This window comes from Paramormyrops kingsleyae, chromosome 6 (genome assembly GCF_048594095.1).
Source record: "Paramormyrops kingsleyae isolate MSU_618 chromosome 6, PKINGS_0.4, whole genome shotgun sequence".
Classification (NCBI taxonomy): domain Eukaryota; kingdom Metazoa; phylum Chordata; class Actinopteri; order Osteoglossiformes; family Mormyridae; genus Paramormyrops; species Paramormyrops kingsleyae.
Genome location: NC_132802.1, coordinates 7,477,286 through 7,491,835, shown reverse-complemented (window position 1 = coordinate 7,491,835; position 14,550 = coordinate 7,477,286). Strand labels below are relative to the sequence as shown.

At 41.0% G+C, this 14,550-nt stretch overlaps 1 protein-coding gene and 1 long non-coding RNA gene across 4 annotated transcripts; one reads left to right on the top strand and one right to left on the bottom strand.

The window, feature by feature from the left end:
* The first annotated feature begins 725 nt into the window (after positions 1-725).
* On the top strand, positions 726-10,789 carry LOC111855716 (tumor necrosis factor receptor superfamily member 14-like). Of its 3 annotated transcripts, XM_072713539.1 has the most exons (8): positions 726-1,001; positions 2,602-2,681; positions 7,525-7,630; positions 8,239-8,338; positions 8,456-8,581; positions 8,713-8,868; positions 8,982-9,069; positions 9,187-10,789. In XM_072713539.1, the coding sequence occupies exons 3-8, from the start codon at positions 7,592-7,594 to the stop codon at positions 9,338-9,340; spliced, it is 663 nt and encodes a 220-aa protein (XP_072569640.1). In that variant the 5' UTR covers positions 726-1,001; positions 2,602-2,681; positions 7,525-7,591; the 3' UTR covers positions 9,341-10,789. The 3 variants fall into 3 exon arrangements, with proteins under 3 accessions (XP_072569640.1, XP_023690732.2, XP_072569641.1); XM_023834964.2 differs by lacking the exon at positions 2,602-2,681 and having other exon boundaries at positions 729-1,001; XM_072713540.1 differs by lacking the exons at positions 726-1,001; positions 2,602-2,681 and adding an exon at positions 1,523-2,544.
* A 341-nt stretch (positions 10,790-11,130) lies between these two features.
* LOC140591859 (uncharacterized) lies at positions 11,131-13,644 on the bottom strand. Its single transcript, XR_011992156.1, has 2 exons — positions 12,749-13,644; positions 11,131-12,277 (listed from the first exon to the last, which is right to left on the bottom strand). It is a non-coding gene; the product is annotated as an uncharacterized lncRNA (long non-coding RNA).
* Between the last annotated feature and the right edge of the window lie 906 nt (positions 13,645-14,550).

The window sequence follows — 14,550 nt, the reverse complement described above, 5'->3', positions numbered from 1 at the left end:
CAGGAACTGCACAGGGACTGCTGTATATCTGTAGCTTTGCCTTTGTAGTGTGTTTCATTTCTTATTCTATAAAGCTGTTTCCTGTAATATGCGTAAGTCATACCGTTTATATGGGTATAACACACTGCACACCCCCGTGTAATGAGTCAGTAGCATGTCAGCAGTTTTGCAGAGCCAGAGTTGCATGCTGTTTAATATATCATATTGTCCGTCATCCTCTGGATTTACCGTAAATATCACAAAAACGAAACAATAACACGTGATGTACATTTTTCCCGTTTGCTTTTAAAACAGTGTTTTTAAAAGTATGTTTTTTTTTCTTTTTCCGTTTTATGTTTTTCACGTTCTGATTTTAAAACGGAAAAACCAAAAAACGCCGCCGTTTGTTTGTCCGATTTGGTTTTGAAACCGAAAATATAAAGAACGAACGATACACGGATTCGGGAGCCTTTCAGTTTTAAAGTAGATTGTAAAACCTGAAGTACGTCGACGTCCCCCCTGACATGGATTATGTGATCACCCTACTATACACAAATATTCAGGGAAGTGAACATAATTTCCCACGAAGCATAAACATGCCAAAATCCCTACTCGACAACATTATACAACATAACGGACAGGCGTCGTTTTTATATGACCACGTTGTTTACGAATTAAGCCTCCGTGGGTATGTCTACGCCTCTCCGTGGAAAACCCTGCGGGGGCTGATTGTTGAAGGTGAACCGGGCATAAACATCTCTGATGATTCAGTACTCCACCGCCCCAGGCTGCAAATGTGAAGAACCGGGGACTGTCCAGCTCATGTGCCTTTGAAGCCTGTTAAATCCACCTCCGCTTACTAACAAGTCAAATGACCGTTCACATGCATTACAACAACAGTAGCTGTTTATTCTCACAAACTGCGTCACTAACCAGCACCCTCCCACCCCGCCTCGCAAGCTTACCGCGTTTTAGTTTCCATCGTTCCTCTTTTGTTTACAACAAGAAGCAAGCGATAAACGGTAAGACTGATCCTCTGTAAATTTTACCCAAATTGATAATTGCATAGACTATATGAGAAAACGTCGACTGTAATAATCGGTTATTATCGGTGTTACCTCTGCCTTCCTTTAACCTTTGGCTAAACCTAATATTAAATTTAGCAACACAAATGGCAGCAGTTTGGATATGGCATATGCAGACCAAAAAATTAGTCTCTATGAAGTAGAGTTGTGACGTTCGCGAACGAACCGATTCTTTCGAACGGCTCATAAACATGAACATAAGAACATAAGAAATTTACAAACGAGAGGAGGCCATTCGGCCCATCAAGCTCGTTTGGGGAGAACTTAGCTAATATCTCAGAGTTGTTAAAATCTTATCTAGCTCTGATTTAAAGGAACCCATGGTTTTAGCTTCCACTACAATAGCAGGAAGACTATTCCATACTCTGACTACACGCTGTGTAAAGAAGTGCTTCCTCAAATTTGTTTTAAAATGTTCTCCCGCTAATTTCCACTTATGAACGATGGGAGCCGAGTCGCGGCTGGAGGGGAGCCGTTCTTTCTGTCGTTCTTTTTTTCCTATGCGTGTTTCACACAGATGCACACAAATTAGCTCCTCCGCGAGACAGAACAGTTATAGGGGGAGGGGCGCACCCAGCGCAGGGGTGCTACTGCCTAACAGCATGATGATAGTTGTGCACGCATCCTTCACTTCCACATTGTGTGGAAGTGTTTGTAGTAAAAGCTGTTTTGCACAGAAATTCATTGCAGCCGGCTTTGTTTTTGATGTTTATTTGTGAGTAGGTATTGTATGAATAACATAAGTCAACGTAGCTTTACACATACACACACTTTGTACTAAAGGTAAATCCAAAATAGTGATGTCACTGTCTAAGCAGAGGGATGTTGTGCAACCATATGGAATATAGTACACACATGACAAATGAGGTAATAATCAATATTTCAGAATAATTCAAACTCAGATATTGGTGTGTGATATCTGAGTTTTAATTATTTGACTACAAATCTCACCTCATCATTCCTCCCAGTGATTATTTCCAGGATAAACTGAGATGCCCCCAAGCTGGCTTCTTAAAACTGACTAAATATTTAAAAAGAGCCAAAAGAGCCGTTCTTTTGAACTTCTCTTTGAAAGGAACGGATCGCCAAGATCCGGATCCCCTCAAAGAGCCATAAATCCCATCACTACTATGAAGCCTGTAACAGCTGTTATGCCGAAAAAGGCATCCCTCTGTAGAATGCATGCCTGTCTCTAAATGACCGATTGGTCGCTGATCTGAAACGAGTTGAGCTATACTTTGTCGAGTTAGGCTACCGTAGTGCTAATCAATAGCCCTAACCCTAACCCTTACCCTAATCCCCAAAAAACCAGTAAAACCCTAACCCCCAAAAAACCCCTAAAACCCTAACCCCCAAAAAACCCCTAAAACCCTAACCCAGATACTGTTTTGTTAAATATAGATTAGATTTTATTCACAGACACTTTATGAAGAAAAGCAAAGATGGAGACATAAGGCACGTTTTTGGTGGTAAAAGAAGAGTAAGTAGGAAATATTAGTGTTAAGAGCTACAGAACATTGTATGAATGTGTATGAAGGAAAGTGGTGGTCAGCAGAAGGCAGGAGAGGCACAGGAGCAGGGAGATGGCAGGATGAGGACAGCGCGCAGGACCAAGGGGTGAGTTAGAAATTAGGCTGTACTTTAAGATCTGCTGTATCACCAAGACAGATATTAGCCTAATAGGCAAATGTTTATTTCTGAAGGCTGTTGGAGCTGGGGGGACTGAGAGGGCTGGAATAACACCAGACTGCTGGACCAGACCAGGCTGTTTGTAAATGTATAGGCTTATTATTTTTACTAGTATACTAGCTACTTCTAGGATAATTCCTTGGAGTTATCAAAACCAAATTCTTTTGGATAGGGATAAGGATAATGAGATCTTCTGTATTGATTCTCATTTTGTTGCATGTCCAGACCATGACCGTGTGTTGCATACTGTACATGTTAGCAAACAGCCCTAGCGCATCTTGCATAACATTGATCCTGGTGGCGACTATTCGTATTGTAACCCTTATTTTCTGCTGCGAACGCTCCAATCTCTTCCGCGTGGATAACGTGAATAAAACACAGGTTACGAACCTGCGTGAAGTTGGCCCCCCATATGTTTCAGATTTCAACCAAACTGGTCTCAATCGTATGTGCCGCGTTTGTGCCGGATTGTGCCGTTAAAATTTTTGTTTGTGCTGTTTTAGTTTCTGAGATATAAATGTGTGTTTACATGGTGACGTCATCAGCGTGAAGTTGGCCCCCCATTTGCGTCAGATTTCCACCAGACCGATCGCAATCGTGTGTGCTGCGTTTGTGCTGGTTTGTGCCGTTAAAACTATCCTTTGTGCTGCTTTAGTTTCCGAGATATTAATGTTTGTTTACATGGTCACGTGACACCAGCGTGAAGTTAGCCCCCCATTTGTGTCTGATTTCCACCAAACCGATCGCAATTATCGTATGTACTGCGTTTGTGCTGGTTTGTGCCGGTAAAACTGTCCTTTGCACTGCTTTAGTTTCTGAGATATTAATGTTTGAAATGTTGTCCCCCCTCCCATTTGCGTCTGATTTCGACCAAAGCGATCGCAATAGTTTGTGCCGTTTAAAAGTTGTCTGTATTGTTATTTTTCTGAGTTATACCTCTTAATTTATGCCTTTACGTGATCGCCGTATAGTGCTCAGGCTTGTGTTTCTCATGTTAGCGGAAAGTGGAGCGTTTGATGACTACGCGACAAAGCTGCACGTAGACTTAGTCAGCTCCGCCAGCCAGATACCGCATTTTAGGATCATGCTAGATATTTTCACAAATGACCGCCAGTTACATACTGCCTCGTTACGTGCAGGCTTGACCCAGGTTATCATCTGTTCTACCAACTCATCACAACACAGTACGATTCCTTGAGATGTAAAGATTCTTGGGAATGTGTAATTTGGGAGTGAAAAAGCAAAACAACAGTATGGAAAGTGGCTCTTGCGGTGTCAAAAGTGATTGTGTGCCATTTACAGTGGTAAGGCACATCACAGAACCCTAAATTATATGCAGACGTACATAGCGTTTTGCTACAAGGTAGTGAACGCCCCAGCACCAAACGCAACCAGTTAATGCTTAATACTGTACAACAATGTATAATAAACTCTTGTCATTTTGCCTGCACTGTGTATTGTGATGTCTTTACCTTCCCATGGACCCTCTTACTTCTTGCACATGGCGGTTAAATAAAAATTGTCCAATAATGAAGTTTTACTGTCTTTGTAAAAATATAGCGAAAATATGTATGTCTATGTATGAATACGTATGTATGTATGTATGTGTGTGTATAGTTAATGAACAGGTATAGACCTCAAAAATATTAACGCCCGCGCCCCCCAATTTCTAAAATGGCATTGCTCACGTGAAAATACAGCGCCAACTTATTAAATAGCAGCATAAAATCAATACAAAGTGCTACATATGAAACGCATATGGGTGTTAGCCGCTGAGAACCTGAATTTATTCAGCACGATCTTGAAATGCGTTATCTGGCTGGCGGGGCTGACTAAGTACGTCACTATACGTGCAGCTTTGTCGCGGAGTCATCAAACGCTCCACCTTCTGTTAACATGAGAAACATGAGCTTGAGCACTATACGGTGATCACGTTAAGGCATAAACTAAGAGGTATAACTCAGAAAAATAACAGTACAGACAACTTTTAAACGCACAAACTATTGAGACCGATTCGGAGGCAAATGGGGGGCAACTTAAAGGCGGAGTCACGTGACCAAGTAAATAAGCAATATATCAGCACTGAAGCAGCACAAAGGACAGTTTTAATGGCACAAATGATTGCGATCGCTTTGGTCGAAATCAGACGCAAATGGGAGGGGGGTCAACCTTACAAACATTAATATCTCAGAAACTAAAGCAGTACAAAGGACAGTTTTACCAGCACAAACGCAGCACACACGATTGCGATCGGTCTGGTGGAAATCTGACGCAAATGGGGGGCCAACTTCACGCTGATGACGTCACCATGTAAACACACATTTATATCTCAGAAACTAAAACAGCACAAACAAAAATTTTAACGGCACAATCCGGCACAAACGCGGCACATACGATTGAGACCAGTTTGGTTGAAATCTGAAACATATGGGGGGCCAACTTCACGCAGGTTTGGTACCTGTATGTAGCTTGTTGAAAATGTGTTATTTTACAACCTTCATTTATTCGTTTAAGTGTTTCATCTACTAAGGCCACTTAAAATTAATAAATTGTTTTACATGACTCAAACTTCTAAAATATTGGTGAGTAGGGGATTTTATATTTTATATTTTATATTTTTAGCGAAAAGACGAACGGCAACAGAGATATACTAAAACTAGAAAAGTTCTCAAACAGCTCGCGAAGGGTAATATTACTCGGTATATTGATGCCCTGCCAAGATTTTAATACCGTGGGCCCACACACAATCTGACAAACGATAAAAACCATTGTCCGAGAAGCGTCAAATTGAAAAATCCGAGGCTGACATTCAAGATTTTTCACCCACAGTTTTTGAGGTGAAAAACACAGATTTTTTGAAAAATATAAAATATAAAAAAAATCGAGGCGGCACCAAAAAATTGAGGCGGGCGGCCATGTAAAACAATTTATTAATTTTAAGTGGCCTAATGCAAGCTGACGTCTTTATAAGTTGAATTACTTACCATTGTGATTGTCCTCCTGAGGTCGGTACAGTAAACGTTAGTTACGTTAACTAGGAAGATAAGTTAAGTTCTCTATTTAAACCAGGCTTATTTGGTGAGGTAAAATCGATCATGGTCATTTTCCAAGGAGATGAACTCCCTATGTTTTCATTCTCATTTTATCATGAATAAAGTGTGCCTTTCTGAAATTATTTCGCCACTTAGCCTGTTTTTTGTTATTAGGCTAATGTTAATGCATAAGAAGATCTAACGTTATGCTCTGAAAAAAACATTACTATCAGTGAAACCTATAGGGGCAACGTAAAAAAAAAAACTAGCTAGCTAATAATAAGCCCTATTATTTGAATTTTAGTGGTATTGATTCTGCACTACACAATTTCATATTTATGGACATTTTTAGAAGCTTCATCTGATAGCCCAGATACTGTTTTGTTAAACATACACTCACCTAAAGGATTATTAGGAACACCTGTTCAATTTCTCATTAATGCAATTATCTAATCAACCAATCACATGGCAGTTGCTTCAATGCATTTAGGGGTGTGGTCCTGGTCAAGACAATCTCCTGAACTCCAAACTGAATGTCAGAATGGGAAAGAAAGGTGATTTAAGCAATTTTGAGCGTGGCATGGTTGTTGGTGCCAGACGGGCCGGTCTGAGTATTTCACAATCTGCTCAGTTACTGGGATTTTCACACACAACCATTTCTAGGGTTTACAAAGAATGGTGTGCAAAGGGAAAAACATCCAGTATGCGGCAGTCCTGTGGGCGAAAATGCCTTATTGATGCTAGAGGTCAGAGGAGAATGGGCCGACTGATTCAAGCTGATAGAAGAGCAACTTTGACTGAAATAACCACTCGTTACAACCGAGGTATGCAGCAAAGCATTTGTGAAGCCACAACACGCACAACCTTGAGGCGGATGGGCTACAACAGCAGAAGACCCCACCGGGTACCACTCATCTCCACTACAAATAGGAAAAAGAGGCTACAATTTGCACGAGCTCACCAAAATTGGACAGTTGAAGACTGGAAAAATGTTGCCTGGTCTGATGAGTCTCGATTTCTGTTGAGACATTCAAATGGTAGAGTCAGAATTTGGCGTAAACAGAATGAGAACATGGATCCATCATGCCTTGTTACCACTGTGCAGGCTGGTGGTGGTGGTGTAATGGTATGGGGGATGTTTTCTTGGCACACTTTAGGCCCCTTAGTGCCAATTGGGCATCGTTTAAATGCCACGGCCTACCTGAGCATTGTTTCTGACCATGTCCATCCCTTTATGACCACCATGTACCCATCCTCTGATGGCTACTTCCAGTAGGATAATGCACCATGTCACAAAGCTCGAATCATTTCAAATTGGTTTCTTGAACATGACAATGAGTTCACTGTACTAGAATGGCCCCCACAGTCACCAGATCTTAACCCAATAGAGCATCTTTGGGATGTGGTGGGACGGGAGCTTCGTGCCCTGGATGTGCATCCCACAAATCTCCATCAACTGCAAGATGCTATCCTATCAATATGGGCCAACATTTCTAAAGAATGCTTTCAGCACCTTGTTGAATCAATGCCACGTAGAATTCAGGCAGTTCTGAAGGCGATAGGGGGTCAAACACCGTATTAGTATGGTGTTCCTAATAATCCTTTAGGTGAGTGTGTGTATATATATATATATATATATATATATATATATATATATATATATACAGTATATATATATATATATATACTGTACAGTGGATGACAAACTCTGTTTAAATGCATCTTCTCCTCTCCCCTAGACTGGTATGTCAGGATTCCAATCAAATGGAAAAGGAGTGAACTGCACTTGGGAAAAAATGGATTACCATGCTGTGGCCTAAGGATTTTAAAGGTTTCATGATTGGTGTAAGTCACTGCAATTCATTAGCTCATGCATGGAGTTATCAATTTCACTCCTTTTCAGGTAGTACTGAGTATCAGTTCATATGACTCATCCTGGTCTCCAGCTATGTTAAAGTGGAGTAGGGGAGAGTTGGGACAGTTCCAACCCTTCTTTCATTTTGTTCAGTTTCTCAGAGACCGTTTGAATTGGAAAGACAAAATTTGAATACGTTAAACCCACATCTGTCAGCTACCCATCCACACTGCTGCAACGTGTATATATGATAATATACATACAACTTACACTTGAATAGATAGATAGATGTTGCAATTTAGGGGTGTAAAGATTACATAATCTATACGTATTTTATGTGCATTCGCGCCGATATGACAAGAAATTACCATGCATTTTAACCTTTATAAATGAAGTACGAATTAGCATATAAAGGTTAAATTGCACAGTAATTTCTTGTCATATCGGTGCAAATGCACATAAAACACGTATACGCATTCACGCTGTTGCAACAATCGATTGCCGCTCGTATCGCTTGTAAAGGTGAATGCGTAGTTGCGTACCAGTTATGTCCATCCCTATATATATATAATTATATAAACAAATTTGTCTCTTTCAGGTGATTGCCATCCTTCTGCTTCTTATCTGTAATCTCTGCTATTCGTGTAACCAGGCTGAGTATGACATAGGTGGTGAGTGCTGTCCTGTGTGTCCTCAAGGTGAGTCTTTGGAAGACTGGCTCATACTGTCAGTGGGGGTTTCCCTGTCCTAACCTTGCCATTAATTCCATTTTCTTCAAAATTTGCCAGTTGAACACAATTCAATTTCTTTTTCAGGGGATAGAGTTTATAAACACTGTACAGGGCAGTCCAGCACTTCCTGTGTTCCATGTGTTGGTTTGACTTACACAGATGAGCCAAACGGTTTGACCAAATGCAAACCATGTACTGTCTGTGACCAGGGTGAGAATACCACAGTTTCCTTGGTTTTTCATGAATTCATAACTTGCATATTGTAGATATTAATTTTGAACAGAATAAGTGGGTACATGGATCTTCATATCATGATGTGGTTCATTATCTCCTGCAAACAGGCCTTGGATTGAAAACAGTGAGGACATGTACATCATCTTCAGATACAGTGTGTGGGGTCCTGGAAGGACACTATTGTATTAATCCTTATAAGGGAGGGTGCAGGGCAGCCAATAAACACACAGCCTGTGAACCTGGACAATTCATCAAACAGCCTGGTTTGTATGGATTTGTGTGGATGTTCTCAATACCAATGTAATAATAAATAAAACAAAACATTTGTTTGTCTTCCTAAGATTTGTGTCTTAAGGAGAATTTGTACTCTTTCCAGGAGCAGAATATATCGATACCGACTGTGAGGACTGCAGTGATAATTCATACTCTAATGGCTCTTTCACATCCTGTAAACCACACACAGAGTAAGTTTTTTATATTTCTTATTTATACGCTGGAATCATGTATAAAATGTTATTTTCCTTTGAGTTGTACTATGTTTTATCAAAATGGTTTCTCATATTATATATATGTCTTTACAGCTGTGAATCCAAAGGACTTCTAGCAGTTAAAGCTGGAGACAGAACATCTGATTCTGAATGCAGTGCGGCCAATCCTGTTACTACGGGCAGCATTAATAACTGGAACAGTATACTGATATTCCTTTTTCTAATTGTGAACAATTTCCTTTTATGAAATAAATATAATTTATTAAAATCATTTACATTTTGCTTAACAGTATAACGACATGTTTTATCAGATAGGCTAATTCATGTATTTTCAGCTCAATAACGACGTTTTAATGATTATGACCATGTACTTAGCTCCATAAGAATTGTTTCACTGATATGTTTTATTAGATTAATAATATGTTGATGTGGCTAAATAGCTACCTGTTTTATTGATTACAGCATTATATTTGTCTTTTTTGATGTATTCTTCTGTCTTTGAATTGCCTTGTGTCTGAAATGTGGTATATAAACAGGGATGGACATAACTGGCACGCAAATACGCATTCACCATTTTAAAGCGATACGTGCAGCAATCGATTAATGTAACAGCGCATATACGTACGGACGCCTTTCCTTGGATTGCCACCTTATCGTGGTAGAGGGGTTTGCGTGCCTCAATGACCCTGGGGGCTATGTTGTCGGGGGCAATAGCCTCTGGTAGGGTCTCCCAAGGCAAAAAGGTCCCAGGGGAGGGGCCAGACGAAGAGCAATCCGAAAAAAAAAACCTGATGAAAAGTAAACATTGCAAGGTCTCGTTTCCCTCGCCCAGACTAGGGTCACTGGGGCACCACTCTGGAGCCAGGCCTGGGGGAGGGGTCTGTTGGTGAGTGCCTGGTGGCCGGCCCTTGGCCTGTGGGGCCTGCTCGGGCCCAGCCCGAAAGAGTTATGTGGGACCATTCCCACCACCCGCAAGGGGAATATCAGGGTTTGGTGTGATGTGGATCGGGTGGCGGCCAAGGGAGGCCCTGGCAGACCGATCCCCGGCTAACAAAACTGGCTTTTGGGACATGGAATGTTACCTCTCTGGTGGGGAAGGAGCCTGAGCTTGTGCGTGAGGTTTAATTAGATAAGGCTAAACTGATAAACCACAAAAAAATTAGCGGATGCTAACAATAAATACTCACTTTTATCATATGAATTTAGCTTTGGATTGGTTTTTCGCTCTGAAACCCATAAAAACATATCAATAAATTTTAACCTGTTGTACCCATAAATTTGCATGTTCTCGGCCAACAGTGTACCACACAGACTGTTGCAGACATGCTAAAAATATATAGGAAAAAATGTATAATTTTAGGGTTTACAAATGTTTTTGACCGTTGAACTCAATTCACTTTACCTGCAAAAAAATGTCAGTGATTTACAGCTAGCAGAACAAAATTTAGCATTAGCTAATTGATAAGTTAGTAGTAAGGCTAATCCACTAATGAAGTAATTAACTTTGCTAATCGGCTGTTAGTAGATTAGTGAAATTCTGCCCACTACTGACCTTCAGTGGTTGCAATTCTAATTTTATAGCCTTTTGCCCAATAGATTTAGGATTTAATATTGTATTAATTTCCGTGTTTACTACATGTATATGTCATTAATTGTCAAGATATGTGATTAAAAATAAAGAATAGTTACATCCCTACTTATAATACAACACCTTCTCATTTACTGCCATCTGTTCATCGAGCCTTTTTGAAAGCTTTGAAATTCAGCTTCTATTTGCTTGCAGTAGCATTTTGGCCGAAATGAATAATCTGCACATCACAAATTTAAGTCAGACCATTAAACATATTAAATATGGGTCACTGTCACAAACTTGAGAATTTAAAAAAATGTTATGGTTTAATATAGTGTTTGTTTTTTTTGTGTACAGCAATTGACATTCTTAACGTTTTAGGTGTATTAATTTCATCATTTGTTGTTCTTATTTGAAGTGATAATTTTCCCCAAATGGGTATTAAAAAACAGAAAAACACAAATACATAAATTATTTCAATATTTTATTGCATGTAACCCACAATAAACTGTCAATTTCTATGATAAGATGTATATTTTTCTCAATTTTTTGCTAGTTTTTGTCCTGTGCAGAAGCCAGAAGACTTCAGGGCAGGCGTCAGGATAACAAAAGGGGCTTTACTGAATAACACAACAAATAATACAACTAATATTACAACTAAATACTACGGTAGAAACACAAGGCCAGGGGCATGGAACAGACCAAGACAGCAAAGAGGACACCCAACAAGACACATGGCATGACCAGGGGCATGGAACAGACCAAGACAGCAAACAAGACACACACCAGGACAGGGCAAACAAGTAGAGGGGCAACAGGGACAGGGGTGGAAAGATAAGAGGGAGTCACAGGGAACACAGAGTAAAACGAGGGCAGGACAGGGCAATGGGGCAGGGGCTGGGGCGTGATGAGTGGAAACGAAGGACGTCCGGGGAGTTCTCTAGGAGCTGGGCAGCGACCCTGGGACACAGACCCCCATGGGCCTGTTCACCGGCAAGGTGGAGCCGGTCTGGACTGCAGGACCTGAGGGCCTCAGAGGGTGCTGAGGGGCCAGCAAGGCTGGAGCAGGAGGGCACCATGGGTTCTTCCTTCTGGGCCTCAGCAAGAGGTTTGCTTGGGGAGGGGGGCAGCATCAGACATCAGGCGAATGGAAATCTGGGAGGCCAGCACAGATAGTACACCCCTGGCTCCCTCCCCAGGAGACGTAGACCCGGCCAGCCTCTTACAGCGCTGGGCTTTTTCCGCCTCCTGGGGATCCGCGCCTGAAGTAAGTCCCGTCAGTATCTCCCCCGCCCACATGAAGAGTGCTCTGGCTTTGGGCACCTTCCACATGGCGGGATTTAGCCTCCAGTGCAGGTGGGTTTCCAGGAGGGAGAAGTCATCTTCAGCTTGCAAGTGGGGTGGCTCCAGAAGGATTAGCATGGGCTGTGCAACAGGAGTCCCTGGCAGCCTCTGTTTGGGCGTGACTTCCACAGGTCCCCTTCCCCAGTGCTGTAACCAATACGGGGTTCGCAACGACGGGGCAATCCGGACAGCGGGTGGCTCAGCAAGTTCATCAGGGTCCTCCAGGTCACTGTCACTCAGCAGGTCCAACAGTGGATTGTCCACAAGCCACTGAGGTGAGCAGAAGAGAGACTCAAGCTTAGAAAGGAGGCTGATTGCAGGGGAAATTGTGCAGACAGAGATACGGAGTGTTAGGGGTTCCTGGGGATAGCCGCTAGGCACTTTGGGGAGTCTGGTCATTCTGTCACATGCGGAAGCCAAAGGACTTGAGGGCAGGCATCAGGAAAACATAATGGGAAACGAAACAGGACCACATGGGGTCAAAATGAGAAGGCAACAGGAGGACTGAGCCACTCTACCATCCCACGTTATATAATAAGCATATCAACAGTAGTAGTTCCTATCCATCCATCCATCTCCAAACCACATATCCTGGACAACACTGCAAGACGACTGAATTTAATTGTTGTGAATATCAATCTATGGCACAAAAATTCAGTTTCATAAAATTAAGACATTTTAGCTTACAGGAGAAGGGTGTTGTGTATTAGCTGCAGTGCATAAATATCTTATTATACCTACATATGCGGTGCAGGTAACTCAAAAAGGCAGGGGCCTACGGAGCAGCGGAAACGTCATGTCAGATGAGCCATCCTGCATCTCAAGAGATGAATACATATGTGGTACAAAGAGAAAGAAGCCTAACGAATCTCACACACAGACAATTTAGAGATCACAGCCAATTCACCAAACTATCCTACTTTACTTTGGACCAAAGTACCCAGAAGAAACTCATACAACACAAGTAAAGCATACAAATGCCACACAAAGAGGACGGGCAGTATTAAAAGCCTCTATGTGGTGTGAGGCACAAGTGCATCTCAATGCAACATTAATATAAAGAAATATAATATTAAACAATTAATAACACCCTTAAGTATATTTTATCCAGATGACACCGTTAACTCATATATTTACTCTTATAACTTTGAAACACAAAATTAAATGATACATGTATGTAAAGTCACAAACCCAGTGCAGCCAGCTTTGTTTGTACTGCGAATTCAATTATATATAGTCAAATATAGAGCTCAAAGGAATATACAGCCATAGCGGTCGTGGTCGGAAGCCGTGAGCTAGGACTGCGATACCCGGCACTACATGTATCATTTCTTAAACGATCACTACGGTGGCCCCTAGAGACAAAACACACACAAAAGAAAAAGCAGAAACAAAATGAAAATGCGCAGCAAATTAAAAAAACACACAAAAGAAAAAGCAGAAACAAAATGAAAATGCGCAGCAAATTAAAAAAACACACGCAAAAGAAAAAGCAGAAACAAAATGAAAATGCGCAGCAAATTAAAAAAACACACACAAAAGAAAAAGCAGAAACAAAATGAAAATGCGCAGCAAATTAAAAAAACACACGCAAAAGAAAAAGCAGAAACAAAATGAAAATGCGCAGCAAGTTAAAAAAACACACGCAAAAGAAAAAGCAGAAACAAAATGAAAATGCGCAGCAAGTTAAAAAAACACACGCAAAAGAAAAAGCAGAAACAAAATGAAAATGCGCAGCAAGTAGACAATCCCAAACCGGAAGTGCTCCACCACGCTAGGGGGCGCGGTGAGCTCATGTGGCACAGTCGCTACACAGTAGTGATGGGAAGTTCGACTGAATTAACTGATTTGATTCTTTCGAGCTGTCCGTTGTAATGAATCGATTCTAAAATCGATTCTGTGATTCACTTTTTCGTCTTTTTTGCGCCTGACCGTATGAGTCAACGAATCATGGGATCGGATAATAAATCAAACGGTGTCTCAAGGTTACGTTATTTGACTGAAAGATGGGGCTGGTGTTCAACAAAAATGTTTAGCTTGACTATTCACAATAAAAAAAACAATATATAAAAAGCAGAAAGGGTGTCGATGCTGAATAAACACGCGTGTATATATAGTTCTTATTTTCTTGACTTTAGCCAAATTCATGTGCATGAGTATCAAGGACTACATCACAGTTAACAACTGCAATATTACCAATACAATCACACACACATACTGTACAATGAGCATGAGTAAACTTGCATACGTTGTTGTGTAAACGTCAAAGTTAATAAATATCTTTGGTTTTTGATGAAAGACATATGGTTTTATTATGCAGAAATGCAATAATTTACTGTTGTGATAAATGAACACAGGGCTGCCAACTCTCACGCATCTGGCGTGACACTCACGCTTTCGGATTCTCACGCTCGTGCAAGAAATCTTACTGCAAATTTATATTATTACATTATAAACCTAAAATTAGCTGCAGCAAAAGCGTTGGGGTAGTTTGCAAACCCTACAGACCATTTACAAGGGAATAAAACTGTCACAAAAGTGTA